This window comes from Panthera uncia (genome assembly GCF_023721935.1).
Source record: "Panthera uncia isolate 11264 chromosome C1 unlocalized genomic scaffold, Puncia_PCG_1.0 HiC_scaffold_4, whole genome shotgun sequence".
NCBI lineage: Eukaryota > Metazoa > Chordata > Mammalia > Carnivora > Felidae > Panthera > Panthera uncia.
In genome coordinates this window covers 10,475,013-10,491,199 of record NW_026057585.1, presented here as the reverse complement: position 1 = coordinate 10,491,199, position 16,187 = coordinate 10,475,013, and the positions used below count along the sequence as shown (strand labels likewise).

The following is a 16,187-nucleotide window of genomic DNA, read 5'->3' as shown; positions in this document are numbered from 1 at the left end:
AAACCGAAGCAGACTCCAGGCTCTGAGCTGTTAGCACAGAGCCCGACACAGGGCTAAAACTCACAGACCATGAGATCATAACCTGAGCTGAAGTCAGACACTTCACCAACTGAGCCACCCAAGCGCCCTTGACAATTTCTATAGTAGCTGAAAGATACACAATCTTTTTCTTGTTTGGTAACTAAAAAAAATTTTGAACCAAAAACCATAGCTAAGTAATAAAGAACAAGTCAAAAACCATGAAAACACATTGTTTTAATTTTTTGCTATTACTATCATAGTTACTGTACACAGAAATTCATTCAGTAGATTAAAAAAATCTGTACAATCAATATTAATGAGATATCTAAAGCAAATGCATAGCCTGAAGAGATTTATGTGATCTCTTTCTACTGCGTTTCTAATAGTTTCCAGCTTTAACAAACTGCACAGTCCGAGACCTACAGTCATTTCTGTTGTAGTTCTGTGGAAAGTTGCCCAAAAATCTTTCCTGCTAAAACAGCTTCATCCTATGTCATCTTACTGGTAAAAGTCATATAACATTTGGCAAATTTGCATAACAAATTTTTAAGAATAAAAGATTAATTAATTTACTTAGTTACTTACAGGTCATTGTTCATTAGGGTAAATAAGTTATTACAACCCACAGCTTAAGTTTGAGGAAGAAAATTAAAAAAAAATTTTTTTTAATGTTTATTTATTTTTTTGAGACAGAGAGAGAGCATGAACGGGGGAGGGTCAGAGAGAGGGAGACACAGAATCTGAAACAGGCTCCAGGCTCTGAGCTGTCAGCACAGAGCCCAACGCAGGGCTCGAACTCACGGACTGCAAGATCATGACCTGAGCCGAAGTCCGACGCTTAACCGACAGAGCCACCCAGGTGCCCTGAGGAAGAAAATTTCTAAAGCCTTTATTTTTTTTTTTTTTGGCTTCAGGCTGAGAGGCAGGGATAGAGAGCATAAGTGGGGGTGGAAGAAAATCTGAATCTGTACATACTTCATAACTTGTAAATCCCTCACAAAAACAGCCTTAAATACCAGAGCTCTTCTAGTTCATATAATACTAATGTTATTTAAGTGGGATATTATCCAAGTTGTTGGACCTTAAAATTTCTCTAAAAAAAAAAATAATAATTATCCTGTTTGAAAATATCCAGGTTAAAGTGTATATCCACAAACAGTAATGTAAGGTTATAGCACCACTCTACTTAGGTGGATTTTTTTTAAGTTTATTTATTTTTAAAAAATTTTTAACATTTATTCATTTTGAGAGATGGAGGGAGACAGAGCGTGAGTGGGGGAGGGGCAGAGAGAAAGGGAGACACAGAATCCGAAGCAGGCTCGAACTCACAAACCATGAGATCATGACCTGAGCTGAAGTCGGGCACCTAACGGACTGAGCCACCCAGGCGCCCCATTTATTTATTTATTTTGAGAGAGGACAGTGCGAGCAGGGGAGGGGTATGAGAGTGAGAGAGAGAGAGAGAGAGAGAGAGAGAGAGAATCTCAAGGAGGTTCCACAATGTCAGCACACAGCCTGATGTGGGGCTCGAACTCCTGAACCGTGAGATAGTTGGATATTTTGATAGAGTTGGCTTTGACATTTAGTTGAGGGGACATATGTAAATTTCTACCTACAGATAAAAATGACTTAATGTTAAAGTATAGGGGCATCTGGGTGGCTCAGTCGGTTAAGCAGCTGACTTCAGCTCAGGTCAGGATCTTGTCATTCATAAGTTCAAGCCCCATGTCGGGGTCTGTGTTGACAGCTCAGAGCCTGGAGCCTGCTTTAGGTTCTGTGTCTCCCTCTCTATCCCTTCCCCACTTGCACTCTGTTTCTCTCTTTCTCTCTCTCAAAAATAAATAAACATTGAAAAAAAAATTTTTAAAGGTTAAAGTATATACACAATATATACTAGTTGAATATGGTTATATTTAAATTATACATTGTAGTTTTATTGAGACACAAAATTCATCATTGTAAGTATACAGTTCAAAGATTTTTAGTAACTTTGTATGGTTGTGCAATCATCACCACCAAAAGTTTCCTCATGTCTGTGTGCAGTCAATCCATACTTCTACTTCAGCTGCAGGGAAACACTGATATGCTTTTCTGTCTACAGTCTTCCCTGCTTGAGAAATTTCATATTAATGAAATCATATATGTTGTCTTTTGTGTCTGGTTTCTTTCACTTAGCATGAAGCGCTTGAGGTCCATCTATGTTGTTATATGTACTTATAGTTTGCTCCTTTTTAGTACTAAGAAGTGTTCCATTACATGGAGATACTACAATTTACTTGTTCATTTACTTGTGTTTGACTGTTTCATGTTTTTGGCTATTGTGCATAATACTACGATTAACACTTGCACACAAGTCTTTGTGTAGACCTAGGTTTTCCTTTATCTTGGGTAGATACCTAGGAATGAAATGGATGGGTCATATGGCAAGTGTATGTTTAACTGCAAAATTGTTTCCAAAGTAGCTATACTATTTTATATACCTAGCAGGAATGTACACAGTTTCTTCATATTCTTGCCAACAGTTGATTTTGTTGGTCTTTGTGAGTATAGCCATTTGAGTGGGTATAAAGTAGTACCATATTGTGCTTTTAATTTGCATTTCCCCAATGACCCATGATGCTATCTTCTGATGTGATTATTAGCTATACATATATCTTCTTTGGTGAAGTGACTATTCAATCCTTTACCCATTTTTTTTTTCCTTTACTCATGTTTTAAATAAGTTTTTTGTCCTCTTATTGAGTTGTAAGAGTTCTTTCTGAGTTCTGGATACAGAACTTCAACAGTATATGACTTGCAAATGTTTTCCCCCAGTCTTTGGCTTTCCATTTTCTTAATGATGTCTTTTGAAGAGCAAATGTTTTAAGAAGTCCAATTTATCAATTTTTTCTTTTATGGAGCATGATTTTGAAGAAATCTTTGCCTAACCTAAGGTCACAAAGCTCGAAGTTTTATAATTTTACCTCTTATATTTAGATCTATGATCCATATTGAGTTCCTTTTTATATTTGGTATGAAGGAAGGGTCTGGGTCCTTTTTTTCCTCCATATTGATTGTTCCAGCACCATAGAAAATACTATCCTTTCCCACTGAATTTCTTGGGAACTCTCGTTGAAAATCAACTGATCATTATGTGAGTTTGTTTCAGGATTCTCTATTGTCTTCTATTGACCTACATTTCAATATTTATGCCAATATTATACTATTTTAATTACTGTAGCTTTAAAAATGTCTTAAAATTGGGGCACCTGGGTTGGGCATCCAACTTCAGCTCAGGTCATGATCTCACAGTTCATGAGTTCAAGCCCTGCCTCTGGCTCTGTGCTGACAGCTCAGAGCCTGGAGCCTGCTTCAGATTCTGTGTCTCCCTCTCTCTCTGCCCCTCCCCTGCTTGTGCTCTGTCTCTCTCTCAGAAATAAATAAACATTAAAACAAATTTTTTTAATGTCTTAAAATTGGATAAATTTGGGTGAATTCCAACTTTTTTCTCCTTTCTCAAAACTGTTTTGCCTATTTTAGGTCTTTTGAATTTTCATATCAATTTTAGGATGAGTTTGTGAATTTCTACAAACAAGCCTGATAAGATTTTAATAGGAATTAGATTGAATCCATAGATCGATTTGGAAACAACTGTGGTCTTAACAATACTGAGTCTTCTAATCCATAAACATGGAACATATCTCCATTTATTTAGGTCTTCTTTAATTTCTTGTGTGTGTGTTCAAGATAAAAAAAAAAGTATCCCCTAAAAGCATTATAGATTATCTAGAGCAGATTCAATCTGGATATATTATCTATCCAACAATTTAATTTAATTAGGGCAATGCCTAGGATTTCTACTACCCTCCCTTGTACCCAAGTGCCTCCAGCAGTAGTTTTGAAGACCAATGCACAATGCACATCATCAGAACTGTTACTGCTGAGAATACACTTTGTATGAGAGGATTTGTGAAACAGAAACCAAGTCCACAACTACAGGGTATACATGGTCCATATTTTGTTATTCTTAGTGAGAATTAAATAAAATTTTTATACATCTTAGTGATGTATTTAATTTGAATAGTTCGGTTAATAACAATTGCTTATCTTCTCACACAGGAAGATTTCCATCCCATCCTGGATAATAACGATACAAATCACTTCTGAAATGTTTACTGTGTGTCAGGCCTTCTTCTAAGCTCTTGAAGGATATGAACTCATTTAATCTCAATTAATAACTCTGAGGGATAAGAAATATTATTCCCATTTTACACATGAGGTCACTCGAGAGAAGCTGAGTAACTTGTCCAAGGTTATACAGCTAGGAAGTAGTGGAGCCAGAATTCAAACATAGGCAGTTTAGTTGCAGAATCCATGCTCTTAACCACTCTGCAGCATGAGAGAACAGAGCATTTCATTTGGAGTTATTTTCAGACCTCTGCTTCCAGTAATGGAACACTGGGTAATTCAAATCAACCCTCTCAGACAACTAGAAAAGCTGAACAAAATATTTTTAAAAATCCAATCAAATGCATCAGAGAATTCACAGAGGGTAAGGAATTAGCAGCCCACAGTCTAAAGAAGGCAAAAATTGGAGAAGTAAACCACATTTGGGGCTTCTTTTACCATAGAGACATTTGCCAATTTTGGACAAGATGGCAAAGAGGCTGTTCAAACTTTCTGCCAGTTTTATAAGGCTAAAGGAACAAAAGTCAGGAGTTCAAGGTATGTCAAGAGTGAAGGCCCTGGTAAAACTCTCAGGGTTGGATTGGCATCCAGAACGGCTGCATCCTAGGAATAGGGGTGAACCAGATACAAACCCAAACTTTCACGGGCTACAGCCCAGTTTCTAGTCATCTAGGTAGACCAGAAAATATCAATCCCTGAAACTGAATTAAGGTGATTCTGTCCTGCTAATTACTTCTCCTAGGCATCTAAGAGCAAATAAAATCCTCTCCAAAGGAAAATATTATTATCTGAGGTTTCAAGTTATTTCTACAATTTTTTCAGGTAAAATATCAGATACATAGTCAAAGAAAATCAGGCATAAGAGAAGACAAGAAGAACATAATGTAGCAGAACAAAAAAAAACACATTATAGAAACAGACACAGAAGTTCCAGATATGGGGATTATCAGAAAAAGACTTTAAGATAACTACTTTAAACTATTTTCACAGAGATAAAAGACTATACTTTAAATTTTGGCAGAGAATTAGAAACTATAAATAGCAAAGGAGATGTGAAAAATAAACAGAAATTCAAGAACTGAAAAATGTTTCAAAGGAGTGAAATCATACAGAGTATATTCTCTGGACACAATGCAATCATGCTAGAAATCATTGATAAAAAGATAATCTTCGCATGTTTGGAAATTAAGAAATAGCCAAATGGAATAAATGTATCTCTAAATCAAAGAGGAAATCAAGATGGAAATTAGAAAATATGTTGAATTAAATTATACACAAAATATTACTATAGTATGCAGTTAAAATTGTACTTAGAGGTTTATAGACTTGAACAAATATATTAGAAGGAAGAAAGACTGAAACTAATGAGTTAACTTAAGTACCTATATAAAAAGATACAGGAAATAAAAAATAATAAAATAGAGCCAAAGTAAGTTGAAGAAAGGCCATAAAGAGCAGAAATGAATGAACCAGAAAATAAACAGTAGAGCAGATTGTCAAAGCCAGAGCTTGGTTCTTTGCAGAGACTAATAAAATTCATAGATCCCTGGGGAATCTGGTCAAGAAAAAAAAAAATGGTAGCCAGTGTTAAGAACTAAATAGTAGATATCACAACTGATCCTGCAAACATTAACAAGATAATAAAAGGATTTTATGAAATCTTTATGCCAATAAATTATAATGAAATAAATTCCTAGAAAAATACAACTTAACAAAAACCAACACAAGAAGAATGAAGAAATTTGAATAGTTATGGAATACAGAAACTAAATTTATAATTCACCTATTAAAGAAATGAAATTTGTAATGAAAATCCTTCTCACAAAGGAAACTCCAGAATCAGATGGCTCTATCAACAAATTCTCTCGATTATTTAAGACAGAAATAATTCTAATTTTACACAAATTATTCCAGAGAATTTAAAAACACAGAGACCACTCCTAACTTATTTTATAAAGCCAACAATGAAAAGTATAGGCCAAAAACATAAGAAAAAAAGAAAGTGAACATAATTAATGTCACAACAGTGGTTACCTTTAAGCAGGAGGGAAGGAAGCATAGTTTCTGGGGGATGGCAAGGTGGTTCTTGACCTCAATGGTAGTTTTCACTCATTTGCTTTATAATAAATCATTAAGATCCACATTTCTGCTTTTTACACTTTGATATATATGTAATACAATTAAAAATAAAATTTAAATTTATGGGACCAGTGTCACTTAATAAGAGAATGGTATGAATATTTGTTGACTGTCATTCTTAAATTTCAGTAATTTTCTTAACTCTATACTTACTCTAAGAGACTTACAACTTCAATTTCTTGGAGATTATCTTTTAGAGATTAATCTCTTTAATGTTTACTTGCTTCCAAATTCCATTAACGTACATTATACTGGAATCAACAGTTATAATTACATTTGGTAACAGATGCATATATTCTTGAATATTCTATAGTTCCTAACATGGAGCATTGCTTTTAAAACCCCAAATTTAATCTCGGGTGATAAGACACAAAGATTAACCAATAATCTGTATGTCTGCAAGGTGTATAATATAAAGACAAACGAGATGGGTATAGTTTCATCTGGGACTAAATAAACATCAACTCAGCAGTTTTTCTGGGAACTTCCACATCTGTTTCCTATCATTGATTATTTTAATCTATTTGTCTTCAGTCTTTGTCTATCCCTAGTTCAAAAACCCAGGCATCTGTCTAGAAGTAAAAAGCTTTTACAGTAACAGGAAATTTGATTTAATGATCTGAAAAATGAATGATCTTTTATTAAGACCATGCCATTTTATTTCTTCTCTATAACTAAAGTAAAAGGAACAGCTAGGTGAATACATTTCAAATTTTATTTTGAAAGCAATTACAAAGCCTAGAGTGAACTCCTGCTCCTATTCACCTTGCTAAATGCCTTTTAACATCCCCCTTATAGTGACTATCAAAATATAATAGACTAAAACAATTCTGACTCAAATTATGGAAACCCAAATTTGGTCTACATACTTTCATGAATTTGATAAACTTAAATAAAAGTAGTAGTTTCATCATAAAATTTCTCACTTTTGGAACATGAGGATTAAATTCCACAGCTCTATGAATTGCTTCCACAGCATTAATTTCTGCCATGCTTAGCCCTCTTCTGGAGGCTGTTTCAGGACAGAATCTATAAGAAAACCACGAAATGAACAAATGAATGTAAAAATCCATGATTTTGATCATAATCTAACTTCCTGGATCAGGGGTTTCTGGTGATGGCCAAAGACAAAGCCAAATAACTAGTAAACGTGAAAGTAAAGCCTTTATTTAGTTTAACATATAAAGAAAAGCAGCATAAGCAATGGAAATCCTCAAATTTAGGTAAGGAAAGCCTTCGAAGTCCATTGAAGGCACACTCTGGGAAAGGCAGTAAATATAAAATGCTACACAGGGACATCCAGAGAGTTTCATGAAATGGAAGTACATTGTTATTAAATTTTCACTGAGAGGAAAGAGTAATATTCCATTCTAATTTATATCAAGGCATAGTAATCTAAGGTGAAAAAAATGGTTGCCATTTGGTTGGTTTCTGAAAATTTTATCTGTGGAATAAAGAGAAATTCATTAAGGGCAGCCCAAAGGATAAAGATAAACAGAATAACTTGAAATTATAATCTCAGAACAGATAGTATGAAACTATTTCCCCACCACACACCTTATCAGTACCATTATAACTACTCTCTGTACTTTCTAGCATTGCTTTAAGCATTTAACACACACAATCCTCACATACCCATGCTTTATTCTCACTTTACAGAGAGGAAGAGACTCAAACTGATTAACATGCCCAAAGTTCCACAGCTGGTATGCAGTAGACTTTGAATTGGAATCCAGGTTTAGTATAGCTCTAAAAACCTTGCTTTTTCCACTACACTAGTAAGAAGCCTCATAAGATCAAGGGTTATTCAAAAGGAAGTAGAGAGGAAAAAGCATTGTTTAAAGTCGGTGGTGAAAAACATAACACAGTTTCCCCTGCTATCTGCAAGTGTTTCTATCAAACCTTTCCTTAAGCTGGAATGGCATAAAGTGAAGAAGCAATTACCTTTTCATAAAAGTGAGAATCCTGTTTGGATTTCTTTCGGTTAGTGAACACATATATTAATGCAGGTCTCTTGTAAAAGGGAGGTGGCATAAAGTAAACTTTCAGACAGCAGGAGAACCCATGTTGAGTTTAGCAGTCTTTCTAAATTACTGTAGTTTTCATTACTTACTTATCTGAAACAGTCCTTGTCTTCAATAGTGCTGCTGTGTAACAGATTGCTGCTGACTTTGGAAGGCTTATATCTGTAATTGTAATTTTCAACTCAGGTAAGAATTACAAAACATATCTTAAGACAATTTTTAATAAGAATAATTCATGATACAAAATCAACAGATGCAACATAGTAGTAGGAGCATGTGGACATGTAGTTAGACATGCAGACCTGAGTTTTAATCCTGATTCTAGTATTTACTAGCTATGCATCCTTGAACTAGTAGCAACTTCTTTAACCTTTAACCTTAGTTTTCTCTTCTCAGAATAGAGAAGTAATACTTTTCTGGCAGAGAGTAAATTAAATTATGTCTGTGAAAGCCCTCACACAATGGTGAAAAGCACTCAACAAATGTTTATGTTATGCTTACATAGGAGTATTCAGGGAAAAAGATTTAGTTATAGCTGGAAATACTGAAAATTCCACCTTTCACAGAGAAAAACTAAGATTAAAAAAATAGAAATATTTAATAGTAGTTAAATCCAGGTAATACAACAGATGATTTTAATTCTTTCTCCTTACAATATTTCTGTATTTTCTACATTTTCTTAAATGACTTTTTAAAAAAAATTTTAAAAATTAATCAGGAATTATAATATAATTAGTTATATAAATCCTTTCTTAAAGAATGCACACAATAATGTTATCAGGGAAGTAGGACTTGAGGACCTTGAGTTTTATTTTATTTTATTTTAATTTTTTAAAAATTTTTTTAGCATTTTTTTTAATTTATTTTTGAGAGAGAGAGACAGAGCATGAACGGAGGAGGGGCAGAGAGAGAGGGAGACACAGAATCCGAAGCAGGCTCCAGGCTCCGAGCCATCAGCCCAGAGCGCAACGTGGGGCTTGAACTCACAGACCGCGAGATGGTGACCTGAGCTGAAGTCGGACGCTTAGCCGACTGAGCCACCCAGGCGCCCCAAGGACCTTGAGTTTTAGATTCCAGAATTATACCAGCAAATAGAGAACTAAAGAAATAAATCTGTAGAGTGCCTGGGTAGCTCAGTTGGTTGAGCGTCCAACTTTGGCTCAGGTCATGATCTCATGGCTTGTGAATTCAAGCCGTGCATCAGGCTTGACAGCTCAGAGCCTAGAGCCTGCTTCTGATTCTGTCGCCTCAATCTCTGCCTCTCCCCTGCTTGCACTCTCCCTCTCTCAAAAATGAATAAACATTAAAAAAAGAAAGAAAGAAAGAAATTTGCCTTTAACTTCTACAAGATTCTAGAACAGTAAAAACTCCGGAATCATAAAATCAACTGAAAACACAGAAGCATATCTAAGTTGTTAGTTTTATTTTGAATGAATCAGGTCCTATCTGATTTTTAGTATTTGGTTCCTAAGCTTGGTCATGTAAGTATCATAAGCAGGCCATGTACCCGATAAATTACATATGGAAAGAATTTCTCACAAATTTCTTCATGAGCCTACACTATTGTGAAGCACTTCCTAAGAATTCCAGATGTTTCAAAGAAATAAATTTCTCTTTCCAAGGGTAACACATTTCAAACTTTCCAAGTCATGGGGATTCTCAAACTAATGGATAGGAACTTATAACAGAACAAGGATGAATAAGTGACTTGTACATGCTCTGTTACAGTAAAAGATATGACCAGAAACATTATGCTATGCTTCTTAAAAATTCTCCCAACTCCATTTGTGGTGAACTGGCACTGTTTAGTATAATAATAAATAGCCAATACATACTGACTTTTTACTGTTGGAAGACTAGTAAACAAAGAAATGGAACACCCGGATTTAAGTGCAGGCTTACCACTTACTGGCTGGGAGACCTTACCCAATTACTTACCTTCTTCAACTCCAGTTTCCTTGTTTCACTAACAAGAGTAAAAAAAAAAAAAAAAAAAAAAAAAAAAACTTGTCCTACCACCTCACAAGAGTATTATACAGATATGAAATAAAACACTTTGTAATCAAAAAGCATTTTAAAAATGTTATTCTGAATTACTCATACAACTTGTTAACGGTCTCTGATACTCCAAAACAAATAAGGCACCATCCTATGTCTATGGCACCCCATACTTTTCCAATTATCTCACCTAACACACTATGCTTCAATACAACTACTATTCATTTGTCTGTATGTTCCTTTGCTAAACTGTAAATCCTACAAGGACTAAGTCCATGTCTTCTCATTCACCACTGTATTCCAAGTGCCTCACTCCTATTGGGTGCTGAATAAACAAATGACTAAATCTTTACAGAAGAAAAGTTCCTCCCTGCAGGCTTTTGCTCCCAAAAGTCCTGATAAAGAAAGTACTTAATATAACTGTATCCATGGATTCTAAATACTGACTGTTTAGAATAGGAAGAGAAAATCAAAGAAATACCAGAACAGAATCATATTTATGATTACATAATTGAAAAAATATTTTAACCATGCTATCAACTAAGTCAATTATCACTCACCATCATATTTTGCTAGGACAGCCTGAACATCTGCATAGGCCTGTAATTCTAAAAGTGATTCTAGGAGATTCTCATGGATGTTCAACATGGTAAGAGGAGGAAATTCTTTCATCAGCTGTACATTAAAAGGAAAAAAAGATTAAAATTATAGCAAAGGAACTCAACAGAGCTGAATCTGATTCATTAAAGTAGAAATTCTTTAGTGTCTTAACAAAACTGTGAAGACTCAAGCCTTAAGAAATGTACGTATACTAAATAAATATCTTGTTATAAAGACTACCATTTAAAAAATAATGATTTTGCATTAAAATAACTGGCAACTTAAACCACATTTTCAGTTTTTCAAGGAAAAATTATAAACATCCAATCATCAAATTTACTTACATCTCTCATTATTTTTACTGCTTCTCTTATTCTTCCTAATTTTCTTGCACACATTGCTAATCTTCTTTTAATATATACCAGTACATTCGTATCTCTTCCTATTTAAAAAAAAAAAAATGACACAACTATCACTTTGTATTATGACCTACTATTTCATTAACATATTATCCATTAATTTTATTGGCTTACCCTGGAAGCTTCAATTAAAATTAAATTGTTTCCGAATGGAATGATTATTGAATTTGGGTGATGAACATTGAATGAGAGTTCATTATGCTATTTTTGTGTATGTGTGAAGTTTTTTTTATGGTAAAAGCTTAAAATCTTTCTATATATACAGAATTACTTTTGCCTCTAACAGTAAGGAATCTGAGTACATTATAAATTAATTTGTGTATACTCGACAAGTATATTTTAATATTAACATAGAAGAAATATATACATTAAATAGAAAAAATAAATCTAACCTATTGAGTTTCTGCATAAACAACCTATTATTTTAACATTCTCTATTGTTTTAACTGATAAAATATGTTCAAAACAAAATTTCCATGGCTAGAGTGAACTTTTGCTCAACAGCTAGTAACTAACAAACTATAAAACTATTTCTAGAAAGAGCTAACAAATATTTCTGTAAGTACCTCATAATCATATTTGAGATTATACAAAGACAAATGGCATGGCTTTTTCACAGATGTAGTTTCATTAGTTCCAGACTGCAAAATTATATATTCCCACAGTTGTGTGCCATAACAACATACATTAATGAAACATACTGTATACATCAATATTTAGTTTGGAGAGAAAACATTATCCAAATTTTAATTTCCACAAACAAAAGATTTAGAACTTAACTGCTAGCAGATAATACATTATGTAAACATATTTCAATTTATTGCCCATAATCTGCCAAAATCATTAAACTAAAATGCTCTGGCCACAAAAAATAGCAGGAAGCAACAGCACTACAGATTCTAACATCTTTGGTGGAAGTATCTCAATCACAGCTGAGAGAGTATCCCTAAGAGTGGAAAGAATTTCAGTTGCTATGGCCCATATGCTCTCAAACACATCATAGAGAAAAGTCAAAGAAAGAATCAATGCCAAGGGTAAGGCTGAATTTTTATACCAAAGGGGTGACTCCCTGGCACTCTGTGGAGATACATACAGTCTGAAGAGCAAACCAAATGATGTACTTTCACCATTGCTTGGGGTAAGGGTGAGGATAAAGGTAATACCTGCTTATCGTTACTAGAATGGTCTCCTGAATCTTGAATATTTTTGAGCTGTATTTCTCCAATGACCAACCCAGTTTTCACATGAAATAAATTACTGTTAAGTCTAAGAGCAGCACATCTCTCAATAACCAGAGCACATCTGTTCCCTTCTGTAAGCATTCTCTAGCTAATGCATATTTGTCTTGCTGGCTTGTAGACATTATGAATACATTAGCTATCTCTTCTGAAAAGAAGCTAACCTCGAAATAGTAAGGATTTTTTTGTGTGTGTTTTTGTTTTTGTTTTTTTACTTATTGTTGTTTGTGTCTTAAACATAAATGAGCCAATTTCAGGAGCTAAAAGGTAAAATCAGTTCAGATTTGCTTACTCAGTTGAGCTTCGTGCTGAGGACTTTGGTGCTGGCACTGCTGTGACCGCCTGTAAATTGTCTCTCCTGCCTTGAGTGCCTGTTTAAATAACCTTTCAGCATCCACAATAGTTGTTGCTTCTTCCTCAGCCAGTAGAACATATGCAGTGGCACAGCTATGAAGAAAGCAAGTAAGGCAATTTTAAGTAAAATGGTTAAGGCAAGTATTTTCTCTTGGATATGTCCCTTTGTTCTGCATCACATTTCCCTACCTTTACCTAGACTTTCCATCTCTTGGAGGAAAAAAAGAAAACTTCACTCAGTACTTTATAATTTATTAGGGGTATATTGGTATATTTTTTGTGTGTTTCTGCAATTTTTCTCCTTTCCTACCTTTCTCCTCTTTATTTTCTATTTTACTTCTATATCCATTCTCTGTTTGTCCCATATTTTTCTTTTGCGAAAGGGGTAAGAAAGTAAGATATATAAAGAATTATGTAGAAAGCAGTTCAAGGGACTATGCATTCTAGTGGTCATGCCTACTCTTAGCCACTCTATACTGTTAATATCGATCTAATGAGGGCAGGTATGGAAGATGGTGAAGATTGAGAAGAAAGTCCCACAGTCAACTAGGCACTTTTAACATATGACTTAGAAACCGATCATTCCAGAAATAGCCCTTTTTCCCAACCCTGAGCCTTCCTTCTGCATGCTACCCCATCCTCTCTTAGACTTAACCACAATCATGTTGTGGCAAAACTCCCTTGGTCTGAATTCTAGTCTTTCCTCCTGCACTGTTGCTCATACTTGTCACACCCACACTCACTCTAAGTTTCTTCACCCTACTGAAACACAAAGATTTCTCTTTGTATCAATTAAGTCAAAAGCTGGCTAACAAAGAGAAATTAACTTGTTTGGGGGCAAAAAAAGAGAAAAAGTTTCCATTTCCAGAAACAGCAAGTACATCTCTCCTGGAGACAATATGCTAGTTATCTAAGCCTGCACTGTCAAGTACTGTAGTCATTACCACATGTAGTTACTGACCACTTGAAGTGTGTCTAATCTGAACTGAGATGGGAGGTCAGTGCAAAGTGCACAATGGCTTTTGAAGACTTGGAAGAATATAAAATACTTTAAAAGTTTAAAAAATATATTGATTATACATTAAAATAATATTTTAATATTTTGAATACAGCTTAAGAAGATATATTATTTAGGTTAATTTCACTTATTTCTTTTTACTTTTTAAATCTGGCTACCAGAAAATTTAAAGTTACTTATATGGATCATGTTATGTTTCTATTGAACAGTATTTAGGAAGAGAAGAGAAATTGTTGGTAAAACTACAAGACCAGGCATAAAACAAAAATGATGGCAAGGTAACTATCAAACAACTGGGGACAAGAAGGATCTTTTGAACGTATCAAATGGAAATTGGACTATTTCAGCATCCTTCAAATACTACACTAAATTGACTATATGATAATTTCACTCATCAACAGACATTTTGCTATTACATTATATTAGATTTCTCTGAAGCGTTAGATATATTGCTGCTTTAAACGCTAGGCTCCCAAACTGCCATTCTAAACATAATTCAAATGCTTTTAAATAACAAAATAAAAGCACTTTTAAAAGATCTAGATAGGTATAAATTGATGGAGTAGAACCAAAATATGAATATAATTTTAAATTATAGCATAGCTATATGATAAAAAGAAGTTCTTTCCTCTCAGAGCTTTCTTGTATTTGTTCAAAAATATTTTTAATGGACATGTTAATACAGAAATTAACTTTATGAATATTGAAAGAATTATTAGGAGTGTTGCTTTTTTTTTAAATTAATGTAAAATTCACATCACAAAATTAGCCATTTTAAAGTATGTCATCCACAGACTTTCAATATATTTACAAGATTCATTCATGTAGCATGTGGCTGTATTTCACTACTTTTTATGACTGAATAATATTCCATTGTATAGATACACCACATTCTGTTTATCCATTCATCATCACCTGATGGCCATCTGGGTTGGTTCCAGTTTGAGGCTATTATACTGCTGGGAACATCTGTTTAAAAGTTTCTGTTTGAACACCTGCTTTCAGTACTCTTCAGCGTATGCCTAGCTGTGGAACTGCTGGGCATATGATGGTTCTAGTTTTATCTTTTTGACAAACTGCCAAACTGTTTTCCACAGTGGCTATACCATTTTACATTCCTACCTGCAATGTATGAGGGTTCTGATTTCTCCACATTTTTGCAAACATTTGGTATTTTCTGGAGGTTTTTGTTATACCCATCTTGTGAAGGGACATCTCATTGTTGCTTTCATTTTAATTTCCCTAGTGATGAATGATGGCAACCACCTTTACATGTGCTTATTGGTCATTTATATATCTTCTTTGAAGGAATGTCTATTCAAATCCTTTGTTCATTTTTAATTGGGTTATCTTTTTGTTATTGAGTTGTTAACAGCTCTTGATATATTCTGAATGCCAGACTCATCAAATATGGCTTGCAAACATTTTCTCTCATTCTGTGGGTTGTCTTTTCACTTTCTTGATAGTATCCTTCAATGCACAAAAGCTTTTAATTTTGATGAAGTCTAATTTATCTAATTTTTTTTTGTTTTTGTTTTTGTTGCTTGCGCTTTTGGTGTCACATCTAAGAAACCATTGCCAAATCCAGTCTTGAAAATTTGCCCCTGTCTTCTTCTAGGAGTTTATAGTTTTAGCTCATAAATTTAGGTTTTTGATTAATTTTTAATTGTTTACGATGTGATGTAAGGGTTGCTTTTTTACGTAGTTATCCATTTGCCCAGTATCACTTAATGAAAAGACTATTCTTTCCCCCACGCAATGGTCTTGGCAACCTTATCAGGGGCACTGGGTGACTCAACTGGTTAAGTGTCAGACTCTTGATTTTGGCTCAGGTCATGATCTCATGGTTTGTGAGAGTGAGCCCCACATTGGGCTCTAGGCTGACAGCATGGAGCCTGCTTGGGATTCTCTCTCTCCCTTCTCTCTGCCCTTCCCTGCTCACTCTCTCTCTTTCTCTCTCAAAATAAATAAATAAACATTTTTAAAAAATGGTCCTGGCACAAAAATCAATTGGCCATAAATGCATGGGTTTATTTCTGGACTCACAATTTGATTCCATCAACCTAGATGTCTATCTTTATTTAATTACTGCAGCTTCATAGTAAGTTTTGAAATCAGGAAGTGAGTTCTCCAACTTTATTCTTTTTCAAGATTGTTTTGGCTCTTTGAGGGCTCTTACAATTCCATGTGAATTTTAGGATTGGCTGGT

General features: G+C 34.3%; 1 protein-coding gene across 8 annotated transcripts in view; it reads right to left on the bottom strand.

Annotated features, from left to right (window-relative positions):
- The window catches only part of ST7L (suppression of tumorigenicity 7 like), a 137,541-nt gene that overhangs the window by 96,902 nt on the left and 24,452 nt on the right, over nucleotides 1-16,187 (bottom strand). For all 8 annotated transcript variants that reach the window (XR_007454643.1, XM_049616544.1, XM_049616543.1 and 5 more), the window contains 5 exons: nucleotides 12,899-13,053; nucleotides 11,294-11,391; nucleotides 10,910-11,024; nucleotides 8,441-8,513; nucleotides 7,254-7,356 (listed from right to left, as the gene is read on the bottom strand). Coding sequence is in view for 7 of the 8 variants with exons in the window: in XM_049616544.1 (XP_049472501.1) it covers nucleotides 7,254-7,356; nucleotides 8,441-8,513; nucleotides 10,910-11,024; nucleotides 11,294-11,391; nucleotides 12,899-13,053 (544 nt within the window). In the remaining variant the exon portion in view is untranslated. The remainder of the gene's footprint in view (nucleotides 1-7,253; nucleotides 7,357-8,440; nucleotides 8,514-10,909; nucleotides 11,025-11,293; nucleotides 11,392-12,898; nucleotides 13,054-16,187) is intronic.